Source organism: Camelina sativa, chromosome 11, assembly GCF_000633955.1.
Source record: "Camelina sativa cultivar DH55 chromosome 11, Cs, whole genome shotgun sequence".
NCBI classification, from domain to species: domain Eukaryota; kingdom Viridiplantae; phylum Streptophyta; class Magnoliopsida; order Brassicales; family Brassicaceae; genus Camelina; species Camelina sativa.
Window position 1 is genome coordinate 13,454,368 of NC_025695.1, and position 23,641 is coordinate 13,478,008.

The following is a 23,641-nucleotide window of genomic DNA, read 5'->3' on the forward strand; positions in this document are numbered from 1 at the left end:
TCGGTAAACATTAGATTCGGGTATACTATGTTGTTTTGTGAATCTTAATTTTATGCTGAAACCTTTATTATTTCAAAAATCACAAACTGAATGAAACCAAACTAATATAAGTTTAAACTGTAAATAATTTAACAAATAATTATATCTATAAATGTAACTCTATGTGTAAATAATATATTACAAACTTTATAGTAAACAAAGTTTTTAAAATCAATTACGCACGTACGTACGGGTCTGTACCTAGTTAGATGTAAAATGTAAATATAGTGATAATAGATTTGTTTTAAGTTATATTTTTTCAGTCATATTTTTTATTAATTATATTTTTTTATAAATCATACTATGAATCATATTTTTAAACTCACATATTTAAAGCATATTTTATACATTTTAAATTTCCTAAATCATATTAAATAGTTAACAACATATTTTAAAATCATATTTTTATATATTATATTATTTTTGATAAATCTTACTTTAATATTTTTTATATACATTATTTTTAGTTATAATTTCATACATTATATTTTTTATAAAACTTCTTTAAACTATATTATCTTAAACTTCATATTTTTAAATCATATCTTTATACATAATATTTTTATAAATATTTTTGAATATTATTTTTATACATTATATTTTAAGTCATATTTTATTTTTATAAATTATATATATATATATAAACATTATATTTTTTAATCATTTTCTATTTTTATTAATCATATGTTTAAATCAAAATATTAAATACTATATTTTTTGGGTTTTTCGTTTTTCAAAAAAAATATATATAAAAAAATTCTGGGCTTTTAGTCTTTTTACGTAAAAATTGTGTCATTCTAGTTATTGGATAAGATGGAGTGTTAATCTAGCAATTAATTGCCAATTTTGTGTCAAACTGGTATATTTTCACTAATAATTATTATCTCCTATCTAATAAAACGGAAGCGCACAACATTGTTTTGTAGACTATATAATTTTAATAAGTTGGTTACAAATAGGTTACAAATTAACTTTTATATTATTTGTATAGTCTGGATTAATTGTTTCCAAAAATCTTAAAGAGAATATTCTAAAGAATCATTTGAAATCATCTAACTTACCATATTAATTTTCTTTATTAAATTATTCATCAAATAAAATCTTTTGATATCTAACTTAACATATTAATTTGTTAATTATTATTATACTTCACCTCTCATTTTTATATATGAGTCTATTTTGTAAAACAAATAAATTCTCATATTATTTATTATAATTAAAAAAATAGTTTTATTTCCGGATATACCATAAGTTGAATTTTTAAAAACAAATATAAATGATTCAATCTATAAAATATTCAATTTTTATTAATATTATTCTTTAAAAATAATATCTATTGAATTAAAAAAATTACTGAGTAACGATCAAAATTTGAATATTTAATTCAATTTCATACTTTTTGTTGAATTTTATAATTTTCTATAATATAATAAACTTTAAATAATTTATTTTGAAATATTTTTAAAATATTGAAACTTGATATTAAAGTTAGAAACTATAAACACTCTAAATTAGTTTGTTATAGGCTTATAGCAATGTCAATAATATGTCACTATAATATGAAAGAATTTAAAAAAACCAAGTATATTAAAACAAAAAATATAACAATATATTAAATTATTCATATTATAATAACTCGCTTTTTAAAAACCAAATTCACAAAATTATGTCTTATAATGACATTCAAGTCATGAGGTAGAATATACATTGTTGAAATAACTTCACGTACATAAACTAATACAACATATTAAAATTTTATTTTAAAATAGCAAGTATACAAAATTTTATATAAAATAAAATTTAACTAGTGTTATAGCACATGTACTTATCTAGAATCATTAAAAATATAAAACTTGCAAAATAAGTGTCTTTTTCAAGTCATCATATTTAACATATGATTTTATTACATAATATTTTATCCAAAAAAACTTTTATAAATAATCACATAAATTATATTTTATAAAAAAATTACAATGTAAATAAAATAAATTTCAACCCGTGCTCTAGCACGGATCTTAATCTAGTATATATAATATTAAGAAAATTGTGCATTGTCCCTAAAAATGCTTAATGATTAAAAATTATGTACAGACTGAACAAAAAAGATAATATATACATGTAGCATATATTTATTACTCTCTCCATTTCACTTTAAATGACATTTTAACAAAACAATTTTATTTCATTTGAAGTAATGTTTTTAATTATATTTATTATTTTTTAATCAATCATATTTTATATAATATTTTGTTTTTTTTTTTAATTCTGGATTTATTATTGATTGTAAATAATGAGAACTATTACATATGAATCTACCATGGACAATTCCTTTCTCTATGCTCACTTTGAGTTGTATGTAGAATCACGGTGAACGGTAATAATTGCATATCACTAGAGATTGTCTAGACCTCCTGGTGTAGAAGCATTAATGAAGCCTAAACCAACCACGGGACCAAAAAGGTTTCCACTATTATATTTTGTTATTGGTTGAATTTATTTTAGTTAATGATCTTTCTATATAAAAGAGATAAATTAAATTATATGTTTTCTTAATTGGTGTACAAAAAATCTAAACAAACAGAAGGAATATATTATATGAAACAAAAGTAATTTGTAGAGAGTTTTAAGTTAATTTGCAACCCTCAGTTTAATTGGGCACTAAGACCATTCAAACATTCTAAGCTTAATAATACGTCGAGTCTGGTATTTTATAAGTACTTCTTTATTGCAAGTCCTTGTGCACTCTCCATCTAGCCAGCGTGTTGGGGAACAAGGTGATGTAGTTGCCACGCACACCTTCTACTCATCGGCAGATGTACATGTCAGTATGTCATACCTTTTGAACCTTCGAGTGTTTGATTTGTCTGGTTCATATAAATATCTCCTTCTGGTTACCAACAAAATATACGTATAACAGTTTTTTACTTTGTAAAACGGAATCTAATTTTTTTTGGTAATAATGATTATTCGAATAATATAAAGATTCAATACTGCCAAGCACCAAACTCCCACGTACAGTATATTGATAAAATCTTTTAGGTTTTAAATATGTTGTTCAAGATTATTTACTCCAATCTGTGTGAGTCATTACATCTAAAATTACAATATTTCAACTAAGAAAAGAGAAATTGCATAATATATACTTTACTCTTAGATAGTGAACAAATAAAATTACTCAAAGAAAAATCATGGTGTTTAGAGCGAAACCAACAATTTATTTTGTATTCATACAAAAAAAAAAAGAACGTCTCTTGACATTTTGCAGCTTTTGTTATTCATTATATAAAACAAAAGCAAAAGCTTATGCTTGCATCATCTCCTAACTGCGCCGCAGGCCGCACTCACTCGTACACATTTTACTAGACACTTAACCTGTTCTTATCTCTACTTGGACAAATATTACACAAGATTACAAAAACGTACTAAAACGCAAACTTACCCTTACATTCAACTTTTAAACTCATGCACGCTCACATTAACAAGTGGTTGACTTCCCGGTTCCACTTCTTGCGGCGGTAGCATCCTCAGCACGTGCACACCCAAAACGTCCCTCTTCTCTTACTCTTCCCCACTCGTGCAACGACACGTGTAGTCTTTTCCCGGCGAGCAAAAACTCCGCCGCTTGAACCGGCGTAACAACCTCCACGATCTTCCTAAGCGTCTCAAACCTCAGCTTATCACCTTCCGTCACTAAAGCCGCCATGTCCTCCTCGTGTTTATCTAAAGCATCCTTCACCACCACGTTGCCATCAACCAAATCCATGGTGTAAGCTGCGATGGCGATAGGCATATCCGCAACATTCTCTTGCAAATTCGCCGATTTCTTTGTTATCTTGTCTTCTTTCTCTATGACCTCCATATGCAACTCATTGATTTTTGCAAGCTGTGTCGCGGTAAGATCACTCATGAAACCACTATGGTTTACTTCGACGCTTTCATCGATCTTGAGAAGATATTGGGAAAGCTGCGTCTCGGCCTGTGATCCACATAGAGCGTAAATAACTCTGATGAAGGACGAAGGGCGACATCCTCCCATCCATAGCAAACCATTCTCTAGAGAAGAGTTCCACGACGGTGAAAGGTAGCTTGAGCAGCTTCGGTGAGACAGCTCCGATCGTTTCTCGGCGTACTTTTCGAAGTCATTGAGGATTTGACCAACGAGCTCTCCGAGTTTGTGATCGTCGTCGCTTGCTCGATGATGATTTATGAGTGCTTCTTTGAGATCAACGATGTGTTTAGCTTGTAAACCCATCCACTCATAGTAACATCCTTTTCGAAGTTGTTCAATCCCATAACTCGAAGAACCAGCTGCCATCTCTCTTCGTTGGTTAGTTCGTGAATATATTTTAACGTTACTTTATAGCCTTAGAGATACATTGGGTTGGTGCAAGTATATGTTCTCTACATGTGGTCTAAGATTTTTTATTTGTCGTCATATACTTTAACAACATGCATATACGACGATACGTGGAATCAAGATACGATGGGCGTTTATGTGAAATCGTGGGTTTAAGTTCAAACCTCTCTTAAAGTGGTAAGTTTCTCTCTTGGTTTGTGGATCTTTGCTTTTAGACGGAAACGACAAAAGGGCACATATGAAATATACGAGTTACATGCTGACGAAAGAGTGGTATACAATCGTAGATATTTTTCAAATGATAATGTATTACTACTTACTAGACGAGAAAAAGAATTCATAGATAGGATTATATTAAAATATAATCTAAATCGCAGTCCTCTTTTATTAATTAATGTTAAGATATATATGTATTACAATATGCTTGGTAGTATTTGATCTTATATCTGTAAACCATGTTTAAGAGCTTTTATAATTTGGTGCTATTCAGTTCAATTTTGATAAATACTTCATCGATGAAATCCAGTACTAGTATTTAAAATCAAATAATTTTTTTTTGTATGAATTTTATGAGTAAATGTGTATACTGATCAGTGGAATCTATGAGTGAATTACTAGAAACACAATCTAAAGTATACTGTAAAGATGTTAGAATCCACAAACGTGTATCTTTTCTTACGAATCAAATTTTAAATTTTGACAATAATTTTATATCCATGATTAAATAATATTTTAACAATAAAAACTATATATACTAGGACTCAGACTCCCGCGATGTCGCGGGAAAAGTATTTTAGAAAAAAATAATAATTTAAATTTAAAATTTAAAAATATACATTATGAAATTATTTGAATGTAATAGAATGGTTTGAATACATAAACTGTTACTAAAAACACAATCATCAAAATGAAAACTTATAACAAAAAATATTATATAGAATAAACGCAACTTTGCAAAACATATTGTTTAAAGTATTATAAATATAAGTTATTTTTATGAAGAATTATGGTAAAGAGCCTACAACTAAAAAAAATCATTATGACGAAATGATCATTACTGAAAATATCAAACTAATGGTTATAGTGAATAATGTAATTTTCTAATAAATAACTTTAATTAAAAATATATTTAATAATGAGTGAAACAATATCAATGGAAATTTAAATTAAAATACACAACTCTTAAGAACAAAATAAAATAAATTTTAAATATTAAAATAGTTTTTAACGAAAAGTGATGATAAATAGACACAACTGTAAATTCTTTATTAAGTTTTATTAAATTTCTATATTACTATAATCATTTCTAAAATTTTAGTTAGATTATAGAATAACATTGAATATTAGATATTAATATTCAAATTATTTAGATTTAACATAAAATGAAAAATTTGTTTCAACAGCAATGACTTGTTAGTTATTGATGAAGAGACAAATATATAGAGAGTTCAAAATATATGAATAGACACACCTAATATAACGAAAAGTTGTGATGAAAAAATATGAATAAAATATAGTGAAAAGACACAACTCTACAATGAACAAATACAACTATTTGAGTTTTTAAAAAAAACAAATAAAACCAATTTTTTTTCAAAAAGTACTACGAAGTCTCAACTGTTGTTCTTATTTATTCAGGTTGTTATTATTATTTTTAAATATTAAAATATTTTTTTAACGGAAAGTTAAGATAAATAGACACAACTGTAAATTCAATATTAAGTTGTATAAAATTTCTCTATTGCTATAATCATTTTTAAAATTTTAGTTAGATTATAGAATATATTCAATTATCTAGACTCAACATAAAATGGAAATTTTGTTTCAACGAACTTGTTAGTTAGTGATGAAGAGACAAATATAAAGAGAGTTCAAAAAGCATGACTATTTAAAATGACACACCTATTAAAACGAAAAGTTGTGATGAAAAAATATAAATAAAATNGCAATGACTTGTTAGTTATTGATGAAGAGACAAATATATAGAGAGTTCAAAATATATGAATAGACACACCTAATATAACGAAAAGTTGTGATGAAAAAATATGAATAAAATATAGTGAAAAGACACAACTCTACAATGAACAAATACAACTATTTGAGTTTTTAAAAAAAACAAATAAAACCAATTTTTTTTCAAAAAGTACTACGAAGTCTCAACTGTTGTTCTTATTTATTCAGGTTGTTATTATTATTTTTAAATATTAAAATATTTTTTTAACGGAAAGTTAAGATAAATAGACACAACTGTAAATTCAATATTAAGTTGTATAAAATTTCTCTATTGCTATAATCATTTTTAAAATTTTAGTTAGATTATAGAATATATTCAATTATCTAGACTCAACATAAAATGGAAATTTTGTTTCAACGAACTTGTTAGTTAGTGATGAAGAGACAAATATAAAGAGAGTTCAAAAAGCATGACTATTTAAAATGACACACCTATTAAAACGAAAAGTTGTGATGAAAAAATATAAATAAAATATAGTGAAAAGACACAACTCTACAATGAACAGATACAACCATTTGAATTTAAAAAAAACAAATAAAAATAATTTTTTTACGAAAAGGTACTACGAAAAATTGCAACTGTTGTATGTGCACTTGATTATACCTACAAACTCATATAAACTGGTTTTAAATAGAAGACATCTTTATTACCATATTCAAAAGTCAAATCTAAAAGCTTATTATATAATCCATTTAACTCTTCGAAAAAGACTCTAGGTANAAAAAAAACAAATAAAACCAATTTTTTTTCAAAAAGTACTACGAAGTCTCAACTGTTGTTCTTATTTATTCAGGTTGTTATTATTATTTTTAAATATTAAAATATTTTTTTAACGGAAAGTTAAGATAAATAGACACAACTGTAAATTCAATATTAAGTTGTATAAAATTTCTCTATTGCTATAATCATTTTTAAAATTTTAGTTAGATTATAGAATATATTCAATTATCTAGACTCAACATAAAATGGAAATTTTGTTTCAACGAACTTGTTAGTTAGTGATGAAGAGACAAATATAAAGAGAGTTCAAAAAGCATGACTATTTAAAATGACACACCTATTAAAACGAAAAGTTGTGATGAAAAAATATAAATAAAATATAGTGAAAAGACACAACTCTACAATGAACAGATACAACCATTTGAATTTAAAAAAAACAAATAAAAATAATTTTTTTACGAAAAGGTACTACGAAAAATTGCAACTGTTGTATGTGCACTTGATTATACCTACAAACTCATATAAACTGGTTTTAAATAGAAGACATCTTTATTACCATATTCAAAAGTCAAATCTAAAAGCTTATTATATAATCCATTTAACTCTTCGAAAAAGACTCTAGGTATAAAATTAACTAAAAGTTGTAAATTAGATTCATCATTCCAAAAATCTTTTTGTTAATTCAAGAATTGGAGGAATCTCTTTACATTTAAAAGAATGAATGCTAGAGAATAATTTAGAGAGCTGTAAAAACCATTGAAATTAAAATTTTATATTATTTGGTGTCATGGCAAAAAAATGAAAACAGTTTAAACAAACAAATATATATATTTCAAAAGATACGAATATTCGAATAAACACAACTCTACAATGAACAGTTGCAACTTTACAAAAAAACCGTTACAATAAACAATCGCAACTTTGTGTAAAACACACAATTTAAAATTTCTACATATTTTTTTGGAAAATTATCCAAAAAGTACGATTGAAAAAACACAACTTTGGTTGCATTTATTCGGATTGCTATTATATATAGGTATTTTCATTAAATTTTTATATAAAATTAACTAAAAGTTGTAAATTAGATTCATCATTCCAAAAATCTTTTGTTAAATCAAGAATTGGAGGAATTTCTTACTTTTAAAAGAATGAATGCTAGAGAATAATCTAGAGATCTGTAAAAACCGTTGAGATTGAAATTTTATATTATTTTGTGTTATGGCAAAAAAAAAACAGTTCAAACAGACAAATATATAGATTTCAAAAGATATGAATATTCGAATAGACACAGCTCTACAATGAGGAGTTGCAACTTTAAAAAAAAAAACCGTTACAATGAACAATCGCAACTTTTTGTTAAACATATAATTTAAATTTTCTACAGAGTTTTTGGAAGATTATCCAAAAAGTATGATTGAAAAACACAACCTTTGGTGGCATTTATTCGGATTGTTACCATATTGAAAAGTCAAATCCAAAAACTCACTATGTAATCCATCTAACTCTTGGAAAAACACTCTAGATATTTTCATTAAACTTTTATATTTAAAATTAACTTTTATATTTTCATCATTCCAAAAATCTTTTGTTAAATCAAGAATTAGAGGAATTTCTTGACTTTTAAAAGAATGAATACTAGAAAATAATTTAGAAAAATGTATAAACCGTTGAAATTAAAATTTTAGTTAATTTTGTGTCATGGCAAAAAAATAAATGAAAACAGTTCAAACAGAAAAATATATATAGATTTCAAAAGATACGAATGTTTCAATCAACACAACTTTACAGTGAACAGTTGTAACTTTTCATAAATAACCGTTTTAATGATCTATCACGACTTTTCAAAAGATATTCAAAAGGTACGATTAAAAAAAACAACTGTTGATCGTATCTATTCGGATTATTATTATTATATAGATTTGTAAGAGTTGTAAACAATGGTTAGTAAACAAAAAACACAACGAACGAAAAACAAAAGAAAGTTAAAGTAAGAAATATCCACAGATTGACTAGTGGTTGACCAAGAAAAAAAAAAAAGACTAATTACTGTTTTATTACTTAAAGCTCATCTTATCTTATAGTACGAGATTCCTAGTGTTATTTTTAAAAACGATGGTTATATAATGTTTATTATTTTTATCTGTAAGCTTAATTTACACTCCTAGACCAACAATATTCCCATCAAACAACATGCATACATGCATTAATATCTATACATGTTACATGACTTCTAGTTCAAATAAACAAATTGGCATATAATATCTTACTAGGTAATAACCAGCATGTAGTGTGGGATAAATCGATTTAAAGAAAATTATTATAAGTAAAATTATTACCTTAGAACCAATATTTATTTGTGTCAAACATAATATGTAACTAAAGTTTTTTATTTATTTTTTAAAATTGCGTTTTTCATGTAAAAAATACGTTTAACCCATGAAATCTTTAAATGTGTAAGAGGCTTTATGGTAGAGAAAATATTGATAAATTGTTACTATTTATTGCAACATGTCTTTTATGTGGTTTAAAAATCAAATTCAAATCTCTTATGTTTTATTTTCTAATCATAACAATTTTGCATGTTTCTTATTTAACCATAACAACATACAGTAGAACCACTATAAATTAATAAATTCTTCCAGTCCCGAGTTGGGCCGGTGTAAAAAATGATATATTTCAATAAAATAATAAGATAATAATTTTTTTAGAATTTCTATGTAAAAATATGGTCCCCTTAATATCGAAATTAATAATCAAATAGACTAATATATATATATATATATATATATATATATATATAAGAAAATCTAGTGAAATATGACTCTATTATTGTTTGTTTACTCTTCAATTTGTATTGTTGTTGGTGCTCATCTCTAATCTTTCTGACTACATCAAAAATTGTAGAGAGTTCTATATGCAATAATTGCTTCCTAACGTGTAATTGGTTCTGAAGGTACCACAATATCTTCTTCAATTTCATCATTACCATGAAAGATAGTAGTAGCGATTTTTTCTAAACTTTGAACTTCTTAACAATTATCATAAAAATGGAAGAATTCATAAAACAATATGTAAATTATAAAAGAATAACAAATTATAAAATAAAAAATTACTACAAAAATGTGAATTATAACAAAGTATTATCTTTTAACAGAAAATATTTTCAAAACTATGAAAATGAAAAATCCTCTTCATAAATTAATAAATATTAATTTATCGATAAAATTAACAATTATTAATTTATCGATAAATTAAAATCTCTATAAATTAATAAAATTTCATGGTCACGACCTTATTAATTTATAGAGGTTTTACTGTATACTAAATTACTCTGTAGTTTAATTATTTAATTTTATTATATGTTAGTAACAATTAGATTCTAAACTAAGTTTTCTGAAGATAATCTAATTTATTGATTTAATATTTGTGATTAGGCTATTTAATTATTTTGAGTTATTCGGTTTGTTAATATTTTCTGTAAATGACGGATTATTACCAAAAAACCATTATGAAAAGTTAATGAAATTCCAAAATCAACGTATTCATGTAAGTATACATTTCACCCGTGAAATATGTGAACGTGGTAAAGAAATTATTTATAAAATGTTACAATTTATGGCAATATATATTTTTGTGTGCTTTAAAAATCAAATTTATATTTATGGCTAATCGAGTAACTATAATAATTTTGCATAATCTAATAATCACTCATTTTAAATATATTATGATTTTTTTTAGGTATTAAGTTTATTTATAATGATAAAGGTTATTGTCTCATTCCTTTTTAATAGCACATAGATTATGTACAATTAGAACGTATATTCCTATTCGGTTATCAATATTTCCATTTTTTTAATGAATAATCACACTAAATGTTGAGATTAATTAGTTTACATACTTAGATATATATAAATAATCACACATCATGATATCCCCTAATTTGTTGTCATTTTTATATTTATTTATGAATATATATAAATCTATATTTATTGGGAATTAAGTTTTTTCAATGAGTTGGAGATAATTCAGGGGTAATATATTTTTTTTTATAATCAATTATAATAACTATTGAAAGCTTGTTTTTTAAATTATTATGGTAATAATACTAACATAAAAAATAACATTTTGTTTTATATGATTTTGTTAATAAGTTATATGTTCTTTATTTTTATTAACTTTATTTAATGAAATGTTTTTATAGCCTTTGTAGAATATTTTACTTATATTGATTTTAAGAAATCAACATAAAATAAAAATCAATATAACTTTGATTTGTATATGTATCTAAGTAAATTTTAGTGAAATTTTGCCTTAAAATAGTATGTAATTATCTGATTAGTTTGAATATGTGATATTTAAATTTGTGTGAAAAATAATACACATATCTAATTATTATTCGGTTAATTATTATTTTTTAAAAATATAATGGCAAGTTAATGTAATTAAGTAAGAAATTTAAGGGTATTTTGCTAAAAAGTACATGAAGCTCTCTAGTGACAATACATCAGCTTTTTCAACATTATACTTCTCTATTAATATATACGGACGTAACATCTTCAATAAAAAGTGAAGCTTTAATTTTTTGCACTAAAGGATGTTTAAAAAACGTCATGTCATAAAATCGTCTAATCATCAGTAACACGTAAACTTATAATCTCTTCGGATCGGAAATCATCAAAAATTGTAAATTTAACTTCTTATGTCACTGTGATTTTGAAAAAGAACTCTATATTGTTCTTTATATCACTCTTCATAAGCATTAAAATGAAATAAAACGATACTCTTTTTTTTTTTATCACTTCTACTCTACACACAAAAAAAACAAAGTAGCATCGACACTCGCAGTGACATCAAAGGGGTAAACATAACAATTATAACACTATTGTTTTCATTATTTTCTACTAACTTATGAGACTGTGGGAGTGGGACATGTCGTTTTTAAGACTATTCCGATTTCCGACATAGATCAGTTAATTGTTGAACTGTTTATTAATGGTTTGGGACACCTCAAAATAAAAATGAATGCACGTGAGTTACGAGTTTCAACTTTCAACTAATCCATTTACTTACTACTAACTTACACAGTAACACATTATTGTTGCTGTGAACTACAAAAGCCCAACATTATTTCATTTTGATGCTGGGCTTAAACAATAATTATGATCCACGCATCGATTAAAATAAAAAATGATACCATAGTTGAACTCATTTCGATTTAAATTTCTTTAAATTTATTTGGCTTTGGTTTTGATATTCTAATCTACATTAAGAAGATAAGAATTGGGGCAGTAGCAACTTTAGATTGGATGGGATCGAAAAATATATCACTACAGTAGATACAAATGTTTTCCAATACTAGCCAAAGTTGATTGATGTTAAACAAAAAATTAAACTACCTAGTGCCTAGAGCAATGTAAAAATGTCTTTAATCCAAGCTTAAAAAGTGTTGACCAAAAAACCTTTAAACAATTGTATAATTTTGTAACGTCTATAAAATCAATCATGTGATTAGTTCAAAAAGGTTACCCCAAAAAAGTCGATCTTACATTTATATACTTGTTAGGTAATTTATGGACACACATCATTTAATTAACATTATTACTATTTTCAAAGTGTTAGTAAAACAGTGTGTTAAAAAACTCGTAGGGCTGAGCTGTGCAAAAGACATCGTCTCTCTCTCTCTCACTTAATAATTCATTTCCCTCTTCACTATCTCTTCTCCTTCACTGCAAACTTTCTCCACAAATGTCATGAAGCAATGAAGACGAAGATGATGATGAAGACGACGACGACCATGTCTCAGATCTATGTTCTTCTTTTCACCTTCTTCTTCTCGACGAGCCTCTCTCACTCTCTTCCACTCACTTTCAATGACAACCTCTCCGACAACGAAGTCCGGCTAATCACAAAACGTCAGCTTCTCTACTACCGCGACGAGTTCGGCGACCGGGGCGAGAATGTCGTCGTCGATCCGACTCTTGTCTTCGAGAATCCACGCCTCCGTAACGCTTACGTAGCTCTCCAAGCTTGGAAACAAGCTATTCTCTCTGATCCCAACAACTTCACCACCAACTGGATCGGCTCTAACGTTTGCAGTTACACCGGAGTTTTCTGCGCTCCAGCGTTAGATAACCGCCGGATCCGTACCGTCGCCGGGATAGATCTCAACCACGCTGACATTGCTGGCTACTTGCCTCAAGAACTCGGTTTGTTAACGGATCTCGCTTTGTTTCATGTTAATTCAAACCGGTTTTGTGGAACCGTACCGCATCGGTTTAATCGGCTTAAGCTTTTGTTCGAGCTTGATCTCAGTAATAACCGGTTCGCCGGGATATTCCCTGCCGTTGTGCTCCAGTTACCGTCGTTGAAGTTTCTGGATCTGAGGTTCAACGAGTTCGAAGGACCTGTACCGAGAGAGCTCTTCAGCAAAGATCTAGATGCGATTTTTATTAACCATAACCGGTTCCGGTTCGAGTTACCGGATAATTTGGGAGATTCTCCGGTTTCAGTCATCGTCGTGGCGAACAATCACTTCCACGGTTGTATTCCGACGAGTTTGGGTGATATGAGGAACCTTGAAGAGATCATCTTCATGAACAATGGGTTTAACTCTTGTTTGCCGTCACAGATCGGGCGGTTGAAAAATGTAACGGTATTTGATTTCAGTTTTAACGAACTTGTTGGGCCGTTACCAGGGAGTGTTGGCGGGATGGTCTCGTTGGAGCAGTTGAATGTGGCGCATAACAGATTCTCCGGTAAGATTCCGGCGAGTGTTTGTCAGTTGCCGAGGCTGGAGAACTTTACTTTCAGTTATAATTTCTTCACCGGAGAACCGCCGGTATGTCTGGGGTTGCCTGGGTTTGATGATCGGCGTAATTGTTTGCCGGCGAGACCTGCGCAGAGATCTCCGGGACAATGTGCGGCTTTCTCTTCTCTTCCGCCGGTTGATTGTGGATCGTTCGGATGTGGTCGTTCTTCTCGGCCTCCGGTTGTTGTCCCGTCACCGCCGACGACACCTTCACCTGGTTCCCCTCCGGTTGTTGTCCCGTCACCGCCGACAACACCTTCACCTCCATCAACTCCTGGTTCGCCTCCGTCAACGCCTGGTTCCCCTCCATCAACGCCCGGTTCCCCTCCGTCAACTCCTGGTTCGCCTCCGTCAACTCCTGGTTCGCCTCCGTCAACTCCCGGTTCGCCTCCGTCAACGCCCGGTTCCCCCCCGTCAACTCCTGGTTCCCCCCCGTCAGCTCCTGGTTCGCCTCCGTCAACGCCCGGTTCCCCCCCGTCAACTCCTGGTTCGCCTCCGTCAACTCCTGGTTCGCCTCCGTCAACTCCTGGTTCGCCTCCGTCAGCTCCTGGTTCGCCTCCGTCAACGCCCGGTTCCCCCCCGTCAACTCCTGGTTCGCCTCCGTCAACTCCTGGTTCGCCTCCGTCAACTCCTGGTTCGCCTCCGTCAGCTCCTGGTTCGCCTCCGTCAACGCCCGGTTCCCCTCCGTCACCTCCTGGTTCGCCTCCGATCACTGTCCCCTCTCCTCCGTTAACTCCCGGTTCACCTCCGTCAACTCCTGGTTCACCTCCGTCAACTCCTGGAACTCCGCCTCCGTCAACTCCTGGTTCACCTCCGTCACCGTCTATTTCTCCGAGTCCCCCATCGCCATCTAGTCCACCATACACAGGCCCTTCTCCGCCGTCAACTCCTGGTTATCCTTCACCGCCTATGATTCCTAGTCCTCCCAGCATTGTACCGTACCCNGACACCTTCACCTGGTTCCCCTCCGGTTGTTGTCCCGTCACCGCCGACAACACCTTCACCTCCATCAACTCCTGGTTCGCCTCCGTCAACGCCTGGTTCCCCTCCATCAACGCCCGGTTCCCCTCCGTCAACTCCTGGTTCGCCTCCGTCAACTCCTGGTTCGCCTCCGTCAACTCCCGGTTCGCCTCCGTCAACGCCCGGTTCCCCCCCGTCAACTCCTGGTTCCCCCCCGTCAGCTCCTGGTTCGCCTCCGTCAACGCCCGGTTCCCCCCCGTCAACTCCTGGTTCGCCTCCGTCAACTCCTGGTTCGCCTCCGTCAACTCCTGGTTCGCCTCCGTCAGCTCCTGGTTCGCCTCCGTCAACGCCCGGTTCCCCTCCGTCAACTCCTGGTTCGCCTCCGATCACTGTCCCCTCTCCTCCGTTAACTCCCGGTTCACCTCCGTCAACTCCTGGTTCACCTCCGTCAACTCCTGGAACTCCGCCTCCGTCAACTCCTGGTTCACCTCCGTCAACTCCTGGAACTCCGCCTCCGTCAACTCCTGGTTCACCTCCGTCAACTCCTGGAACTCCGCCTCCGTCAACTCCTGGTTCACCTCCGTCAACTCCTGGAACTCCGCCTCCGTCAACTCCTGGTTCACCTCCGTCAACTCCTGGAACTCCGCCTCCGTCAACTCCTGGTTCACCTCCGTCAACTCCTGGAACTCCGCCTCCGTCAACTCCTGGTTCACCTCCGTCACCGTCTATTTCTCCGAGTCCCCCATCGCCATCTAGTCCACCATACACAGGCCCTTCTCCGCCGTCAACTCCTGGTTATCCTTCACCGCCTATGATTCCTAGTCCTCCCAGCATTGTACCGTACCCGCCGTCAACTCCACCCTCAACACCTTCCCCTCTGCCTCCGTCTTACTCTCCTACGCCGCCACCTCCACCGTCAACAGGATACTCTCCACCATCACCACCGCCACCACCTCCGCCAACATATATTCCGTTCCCATCACCCCCACCTCCTCCGCCGCCAACATACAATCCACCGCAGCCAACNTGGTTCCCCTCCATCAACGCCCGGTTCCCCTCCGTCAACTCCTGGTTCGCCTCCGTCAACTCCTGGTTCGCCTCCGTCAACTCCCGGTTCGCCTCCGTCAACGCCCGGTTCCCCCCCGTCAACTCCTGGTTCCCCCCCGTCAGCTCCTGGTTCGCCTCCGTCAACGCCCGGTTCCCCCCCGTCAACTCCTGGTTCGCCTCCGTCAACTCCTGGTTCGCCTCCGTCAACTCCTGGTTCGCCTCCGTCAGCTCCTGGTTCGCCTCCGTCAACGCCCGGTTCCCCCCCGTCAACTCCTGGTTCGCCTCCGTCAACTCCTGGTTCGCCTCCGTCAACTCCTGGTTCGCCTCCGTCAGCTCCTGGTTCGCCTCCGTCAACGCCCGGTTCCCCCCCGTCAACTCCTGGTTCGCCTCCGTCAACTCCTGGTTCGCCTCCGTCAACTCCTGGTTCGCCTCCGTCAGCTCCTGGTTCGCCTCCGTCAACGCCCGGTTCCCCCCCGTCAACTCCTGGTTCGCCTCCGTCAACTCCTGGTTCGCCTCCGTCAACTCCTGGTTCGCCTCCGTCAGCTCCTGGTTCGCCTCCGTCAACGCCCGGTTCCCCCCCGTCAACTCCTGGTTCGCCTCCGTCAACTCCTGGTTCGCCTCCGTCAACTCCTGGTTCGCCTCCGTCAGCTCCTGGTTCGCCTCCGTCAACGCCCGGTTCCCCCCCGTCAACTCCTGGTTCGCCTCCGTCAACTCCTGGTTCGCCTCCGTCAACTCNCGCAGCCAACTCCATCACAACCACCGCAAGCTCCAGTTTACTACATTCCTCCTCCTCCACCTCCCCCTCACTCACAGTTGTCACCCCCATCACCAGCCCCCTACTACTACAGCTCACCACCACCGCCGCCGCATTACTCATTACCGCCACCACCCCATGCACCATGCATAGAATACACACCACCTCCACCTCCAGCCGTACATTACAATCCTCCGCCGCCACCACCGGAGCACTACAGTCCCCCACCGTCACCACCGGTTTACTACTACAACTCACCGCCACCACCACCAACAGTACACTACAGTCCCCCTCCTCCACCGGTAATTCATCACAGCCCACCACCGCCGTCTCCAGCATACGAGGGACCACTGCCGCCGATTCCCGGAATATCATACGCTTCACCACCACCGCCTCCCTTCTACTGATTCTTTCTTTTTCAGAATTTTCTCAAAAACGGGTCCTACCACTTACGCTAAAACCCGAAGCCGAAAACGATGTCGTCTCAGATTGATGGAAACATCAGACACACGCCGTCGTTTTACCCATTTCTTGCCGAGAGAGAGAGAGAGAAAGAGAGGGGTACGTCCGTACGCGTGGTTGGTTGGATAATCTCCGAAAGATTTATTTTGGGGGGGTGAAAAAAAATTTAAAAAGAGGAAAATTAGGGTTTGCAGGTAAAAAAAGTTGTATGTAATTAGAGGGAAAATTATAATAAGATATATGGAGCAACCTCATCTTTATGCTCCTTATTACTCGTCTATTTAACTAATATAATAATTATCATTTTTGCTCAAAGTGTCCTGTTTTAAAAATATTAAACTCTTATCTTTTTTGGATTTATTTGTGGCTTATGTATTTATAATTTGATTTATTAGAAAATATATATATATATTTATGGTATATGTAGTTTTGAATTCAATAATTATATGATACATGCATGAAACATTGAAAACGTATGTGCGAGACTGAGTGTGAATCCGGGAGTGTGAAGTAAAGTCATACTAATAATAATACAAATCCGGTCCAGCACGAAACGCCCTGTTTTGAATGATGAAGCAAAAGTAGGGAGTAGGGACAATGTCACATGTGCCCAGCACCACGTACCTGACTGACTATGTATTTGGAATTTATTACACCATCAGATCCTTGACTGCCGCTTTAATTATTTTTTCTGAAAACATTTACCGTCTGTCTCTAATAGTTTTGATTTGATGTTTAGGAGTTTTTATATATTTTTAAAAAATAATGATTATTAATTTTAATTATATTATTTTCTTTCACTATAAATATATTATTTAATTTTAGACTATTAACAATTCAAAAATTTAAATGTTTTCAATAATTACTTTTTAAAATTTACAAAATATTAACTTTAATTAATTTAAAATTGTAGAAAATCAATCTTTGAAGAACAAAGAAAATTTTCTAAAACATCAATTTATATGAGATAGAAGTAGTAAATACTTACATTGTATTATTATAGTATAGTACTATTTAATTTAAGCTTTGTACTTGTGAATAATTATTATGAGATTATGATAATATATATATATATATATATATATATATTTACACTTTGTCGGCAGAAAAAAAAACTACTTCGCGTGAAAAAGAATTGCCTCGGGTGGAAAAATGTGGGTGAAATTGAATACTAGTTCCTATTTCCCAAGTTATGTTTATTTTACAAACTCAGTATTTGGGTTTGGGTGAGAACTATAGTTTTTTTCTGCCGACAAAGTCATACAATAGATAAACATTTGAATCTGTCTAAGCGTTCTAAGTCAAATAGTATTTGGAAAACAAAACAATTACTACTATTCGTTCTAATCAAAAATCAAGAATATTTAAGAATCATAGTAATTGTTTACTATTTATAGTTTATAAATGAAATATGGTGAAAAAATCAACAAACCCTAATCGATCGGGCTATTTGTTTTTGATAACCTTAATATGGTGTGAAAATTCATACTACTTCAGTAATTCTCATTTCCAAAAGAAACACCAAAATGGGCAAAGGAGAATGGGCGCTGTTGGTTTATCGTATATATTGGCTGCAGGTGCAAGAGCGCAATGGCCTTTGCTCCTTCGATTGCAGAAGAATATGACTCATTCATTTTTTGGTACAATTTTCTGATTATAGCATGCTCATTTTCACAATTTACATGCTCGTAGAATTAGGTAATTGTATTTTCTTTAGTAAAGCACTAAGCATTATGGTTAAACAACATTAGTTACTTGCCAAGGTAAGAAGTACTTTTCTGTAATCAATAGTATAACATTTCAATTCTCGTTACCATTCATCAATAATCAATACATATTTTCTACGATACGCGCGAGAGTCGACCCCGACAAAAGAGATGACTCACCTCTAATTGACAATGAAAATGACTAAATTAATTTAAAATTGCGGCCGAGTCTTGTAAAGAGCTTCTGACCGAGTGCCGACTGTCAGCCGAGAACAAGTTACCGCCACATCACAAATATCCTACCATCACCAATACTTTTTATTTGTCATTTTTTTTCCATCTATGTTACGTCACTTTTTTTTGTCGACACCGTACTGTCTATCACATGTGGACGTGGACTGGGTCGAGAAATCTAAAACCGAATACGTAAAGTTATAGGGTCCGTCCGACTCGTATAACTCTGTCTCTATCAATACAAGACAAAAGATAAACTTACACTAGAAATACCTAAAGATAGAACAATAAGTATTATAGTATAGCGATATTATCCTAAAAATCTACGAATTAAAGCATTTTACTTACTACGAAACTAAACAAAACAAATTTTCTAAAAATCAAAAATACTACTATATAATTATTGCCAAGATCAGTCCAATCTTTTTTAGTTTATTTTTTAACAAAAAAGATCAGTCCAATCTTGTTATTATTGTACGACTTAACTATTGATTAATGACAACAATCACTCTCCGGCAGCTTCTCCATCCGAATCACCACCAACATAAGCTTCGACCCGGCGATGTTCTCTACATCTTCCCCACTCATGCATCGCCAAATGAAGTTTTTTCCCGGCGAGAAGAAAATCCACCGCCTGAACCGCCGTCAAAATCTCAACGATCTTAGTCAACGTGGTCAACCTCAGCTTATCCGCTTCAACTAATAAACCAGCCATATCCTCTTCATGCTTATCAAGCGCACGCTCCACAACCACGTCAGCTTCGCCGATCTCCTCTTTGTAAAACGCCGCCATGGCCATAGGTATATCCGCCGTGTCCTCTTGTAAGCTTGCAGATTGCTTACTCAGCTTGTTCTCTGCCTGCACCGTTTTCAGATGAAGCTCGTTGATCTTGAATAATTGCTCAGCCGTTAGATCACTCATCGAATCTCCTCCTCCTATTTCGCCATGTGTCTCACCAAGAGCCATGCTTAGATCTAGGGAAGGGCAAATGAAATTATTGTTATTTATTTATTTTAAAGCAATAAAATTTGAAGTGTTATCATAAAGAATTATCATGAAAATAATCTTAAATTTTATATCAAAGCTATATATACTACATTCCATCCTTCTATATTTGTTACTTGTGTCCATATTACTAAAATTCCAATTGTATATATATGTTAAATCCAAAAAACTAGAAAACTAACCTTCAAAAACTATATAAAAATAATAGACCCTAACTTAACAATTACAAATCATAAATATAAATCTATAGTTTCCAAATTAAATGCACTTAACCACCAAATAAAGAGTTTTGCAGCTTTCATGCATGGAACCCTAAAATTTACATATACAAACTTGGAAGTATTCCTGAGCTAAGTCTTACCGTCGATGTTGTCGTTACGGAGGAAGTTAGAGAAACGGTGCTCAGTTTGAGACCCACACATGGCGTATATGAGTCGTATAAACGAAGAAGGACGACAACCTCCAATCCAAAGAAGTGCGTTTTCAAGACAAGTGTTCCATGTCGGAGCGTAATAGTTTGAGCTATATCGACGGGAGTGTTTGGACCGTTTTCCGGCGTAATCTTCAAAGTCTCTGAGCGCCGTTCGTGCCAAATCTCGAAGCTTGGCATAATCTTTTTCACCGTTGGATAGAGCTTGTTTAAGCTCCGTCATGCGTCTGGCTTGTAAACTCATCCACTCGTTATAACAATCTTCTTGAACTTTTTCTATGTTTGAGCTCGGATTCTCCATTTTTCTTTTCCTTGAAGTTTTGTATTTTTTGTTTTGGTTTCGTGCGGTATATATTGTTTGAGATTATGCACCAGTACCAAACTTGCAATATTTTATTTATATATGTATGTTTGTTTTAACGTTTTGTGTTTATGCTTAGGAGTTAGGAAGTAGTAAGAAATGCGTATTTTGAGGATAGAAAAAGCCAAAACAAAGTCATGCATGGATGCGTTACGTGCAACCACGGTCACGGAGACGGAGGACTTCTCGTTTTTTACAAAACTAAAATAAAATTCACTACTAACTTTTGTCGTTTATTAACATCAGTTTATTTTCCGTATGTTTTATAAATAAAGTAAGTATTTTTAGTTGCATACCCTCCTCTTAGGCTCTCACTGCCGAGCGGTCATCATCGAAGGCGGAAAAGAGTAAACCTCTCGACTAAGTTACCGAAGTTTATATATTCCAATTGATGCAAATTAGAAAAGAAAGGTAGATATAAAACGACAACAACCTAAAAACTATATTATTGTAAGATCTTTATCAGTTGTCGAAGACATATAGTGATGTAGAGGTTTTTAGATAATGGAAAAGAAAACTGTCTAACACGAAAAATAATTAGACAACACCCTTACAGGTTTAGAAATCATAAATCTAAGGGGTTCGATAATTTGGGGTCGAAAGCAAACTGAAATGAATAGTCGATATATTTGATAAATTGATGCTGTACAATACACTAAATTATTAATTAATACTCAGAATGAATTTTCTAAATGACAAATATATAATATTAGGTTTTAACTCCTACCGCAGGATTATATTTTTAAAAGTAAAATAAAAATGTAATTTTTTAAATAAATAAATAAATTATATATGACTAATGTTTTGTAAATTTTAAATATATATCCCTTTATATCTATATATAGGTTTACCGGTTTAAAAATTTAGGTTTACTGGTTTAAATTATTAAATTCAGAATATAACATGTGGTATACCGTAGTAATATTTGTTTATTTTACATAATCGTAATTTAATAAACTTAATTAGATATACCTAATATGCAAACGTCGATGGTGTTAATAAAATAATTTTTAATTTATATTAATATCCAAACTCATCCCGCTAGATATCCAACACCATTTTTCTTCTTTGTACAATATGCACGTTTTTCAAAATCTAAATAACGATAATGCAAAAAAATATAGTACCAAAAATCTTGCTAATCAAGTATACATTATCTTCAAAATATCTTAATTTTAGAATTGTTTACATATGTGATATATCATGGTTTCTACGGTTTTTTAACCATGATATAAGTGTGCTTTATGAGTCCTTTGATTTGTTTTCTAGGATGTTTTAGAGTCTTAACATGTTTTCTAGGATTTTGGCACGAAAATAGTGAAATGGAGCGATTTGGATCATTTTGAAGCATTTAATGGAAGAAATCAATTTGGAGTCTGATCATATGACCAGCGTCGACCGACACCAAAGGAGCATCGGTCGACACCAAGACAATCCGACTCAAGTCTTCATAATTGGAAGTTTTACAAATTTTGCCCGAAGTCTTCCATAATTGCAACACAAGTCTCTGACATGTTTTAGGACATATATATAGTATTTTTAGGTTTTAGAAACCCTTAAGTTATTTTCCAGCAAGTTCTATTCCAGCAAGTTTTATTCCAACAAGTTTTATTTTCTGCAACCCTGTGAGATATTGAGAGCTTTTGGGAGAGAGATCTGAACTCCTTCGAGAGAAGAATTCCTGAACTCCTTTCTTTACTCTTTTAAATTCAGGTGCTTATTATTCAAAATTATGTTTTGTTCTTCATTGAATATGTCTGAGTAGTTTGCTTGTTAGGTTCATGGTTTTTCACAAGGATTTTATGATTTATTAGATCTGTTTATTTAGGATTCATTATCATTCTAGATCTTCATCATAGGTTGTTCTTCGTATTAATCCTTGATTGACCATCTAGAATTAATACTCTAGGAAAATAAATTAATATGAGAATATAATTGATTTTCCTGATAAAACCTTTTGATGAGCAAAATTACTTTCTGCAAAGAGATTTGATTTAGTAATTTTGTGAACTTATCTAAACCTGTTTTTAAAGCTGATTTTTAAACTAGAATTTTACAAAGAGATTTGGATTTTTTGGTTTTAAATTTAGATAGTATTTGCAGTTAGAACTGATTTATTTTACAAAAGTGTTTAGAGTTCTAGATCTGATTTTTAATTGCTTGAATCCTAATTTATTGATTGATTTAATACTTCATAATTTCCTGAAAAATTCCCTAGACCTAGCTTTTTAATCCCTTGAATTTACAAAAGTTTTATTTTAATATTTTGTGTTGCTTTTCTTATTTAAATCAACTTTTTTAGCGTAATCATAAAACTCTATAATTTATTGTGTAGTCTAGAGTCCTTGTGGAATTCGACCCCTAAACACTGTAGTGACCTCTTAATTTGAGAGAGTAGTTCTAGGGTTTAATTTGAGCATATCAAATTTTGGCGCCGTTGCCGGAGATCGAACCCGGGTCCCCCGCGTGAGAGGCGGGAATACTTACCATTATACTACAACGACCAAAGGAATGACTTTGAGTTGAAGCCTGCTTACTTCCAGCTGGTTGGGCAAAAACCCTTCTCTAACCTGCCCCATGAGAAACCTTTGGACCACATTGAGCATTTTGAGGATCTTGTTACCAGTATCAAGGCCAATGGTGTGACTGAAGACTACATCTACTCCAAGCTTTTTCCATACTCACTTGCAGGAGAAGCATCTCATTGGTTGAAGTAGTTGCCAGCTGGATCTTTGACATCTTG

The 23,641-nt window shown here is 33.3% G+C and overlaps 3 protein-coding genes and 1 non-coding gene across 4 annotated transcripts; 1 reads left to right on the forward strand and 3 right to left on the reverse strand.

Moving 5' to 3' along the window:
• Nucleotides 3,276-4,423, reverse strand: LOC104723191. The gene has a single exon (XM_010441522.2). It carries the CDS (start codon nt 4,352-4,354, stop codon nt 3,515-3,517), a length of 840 nt encoding a protein of 279 aa, XP_010439824.1. The 5' UTR covers nt 4,355-4,423; the 3' UTR covers nt 3,276-3,514.
• LOC104723192 (leucine-rich repeat extensin-like protein 5) lies at nt 12,738-17,521 on the forward strand. The gene is made up of 4 exons (XM_019233017.1): nt 12,738-14,200; nt 14,633-14,743; nt 15,336-15,914; nt 16,682-17,521. Exons 1-4 carry the CDS (start codon nt 12,889-12,891, stop codon nt 17,104-17,106), a joined length of 2,427 nt encoding a protein of 808 aa, XP_019088562.1. The 5' UTR covers nt 12,738-12,888; the 3' UTR covers nt 17,107-17,521.
• Nucleotides 19,481-21,176, reverse strand: LOC104723193. The gene is made up of 2 exons (XM_010441524.2): nt 20,469-21,176; nt 19,481-20,076 (listed from the first exon to the last, which is right to left on the reverse strand). The coding sequence occupies exons 1-2, from the start codon at nt 20,836-20,838 to the stop codon at nt 19,607-19,609; spliced, it is 840 nt and encodes a 279-aa protein (XP_010439826.1). The 5' UTR covers nt 20,839-21,176; the 3' UTR covers nt 19,481-19,606.
• TRNAE-CUC lies at nt 23,331-23,402 on the reverse strand. Its single transcript has one exon. It is a non-coding gene; the product is annotated as a tRNA-Glu (tRNA).

Bases quoted from the DNA above. Each gene is read 5' to 3' on its own strand.
- LOC104723191 (XM_010441522.2), bottom strand. From the start codon at position 4,354: ATGGCAGCTGGTTCTTCGAGTTATGGGATTGAACAACTTCGAAAAGGA.
- LOC104723192 (XM_019233017.1), top strand. From the start codon at position 12,889: ATGAAGACGAAGATGATGATGAAGACGACGACGACCATGTCTCAGATC. The intron at 14,201-14,632 runs CTCCATCAACTC...CTCCGTCACCTC, and splicing joins ACCGCCGACAACACCTTCAC to CTGGTTCGCCTCCGATCACT. The intron at 14,744-15,335 runs GTTCACCTCCGT...CGTCAACTCCTG, and splicing joins TCCGCCTCCGTCAACTCCTG to GTTCACCTCCGTCAACTCCT.
- LOC104723193 (XM_010441524.2), bottom strand. From the start codon at position 20,838: ATGGAGAATCCGAGCTCAAACATAGAAAAAGTTCAAGAAGATTGTTAT. The intron at 20,077-20,468 runs GTAAGACTTAGC...GCCCTTCCCTAG, and splicing joins CCGTAACGACAACATCGACG to ATCTAAGCATGGCTCTTGGT.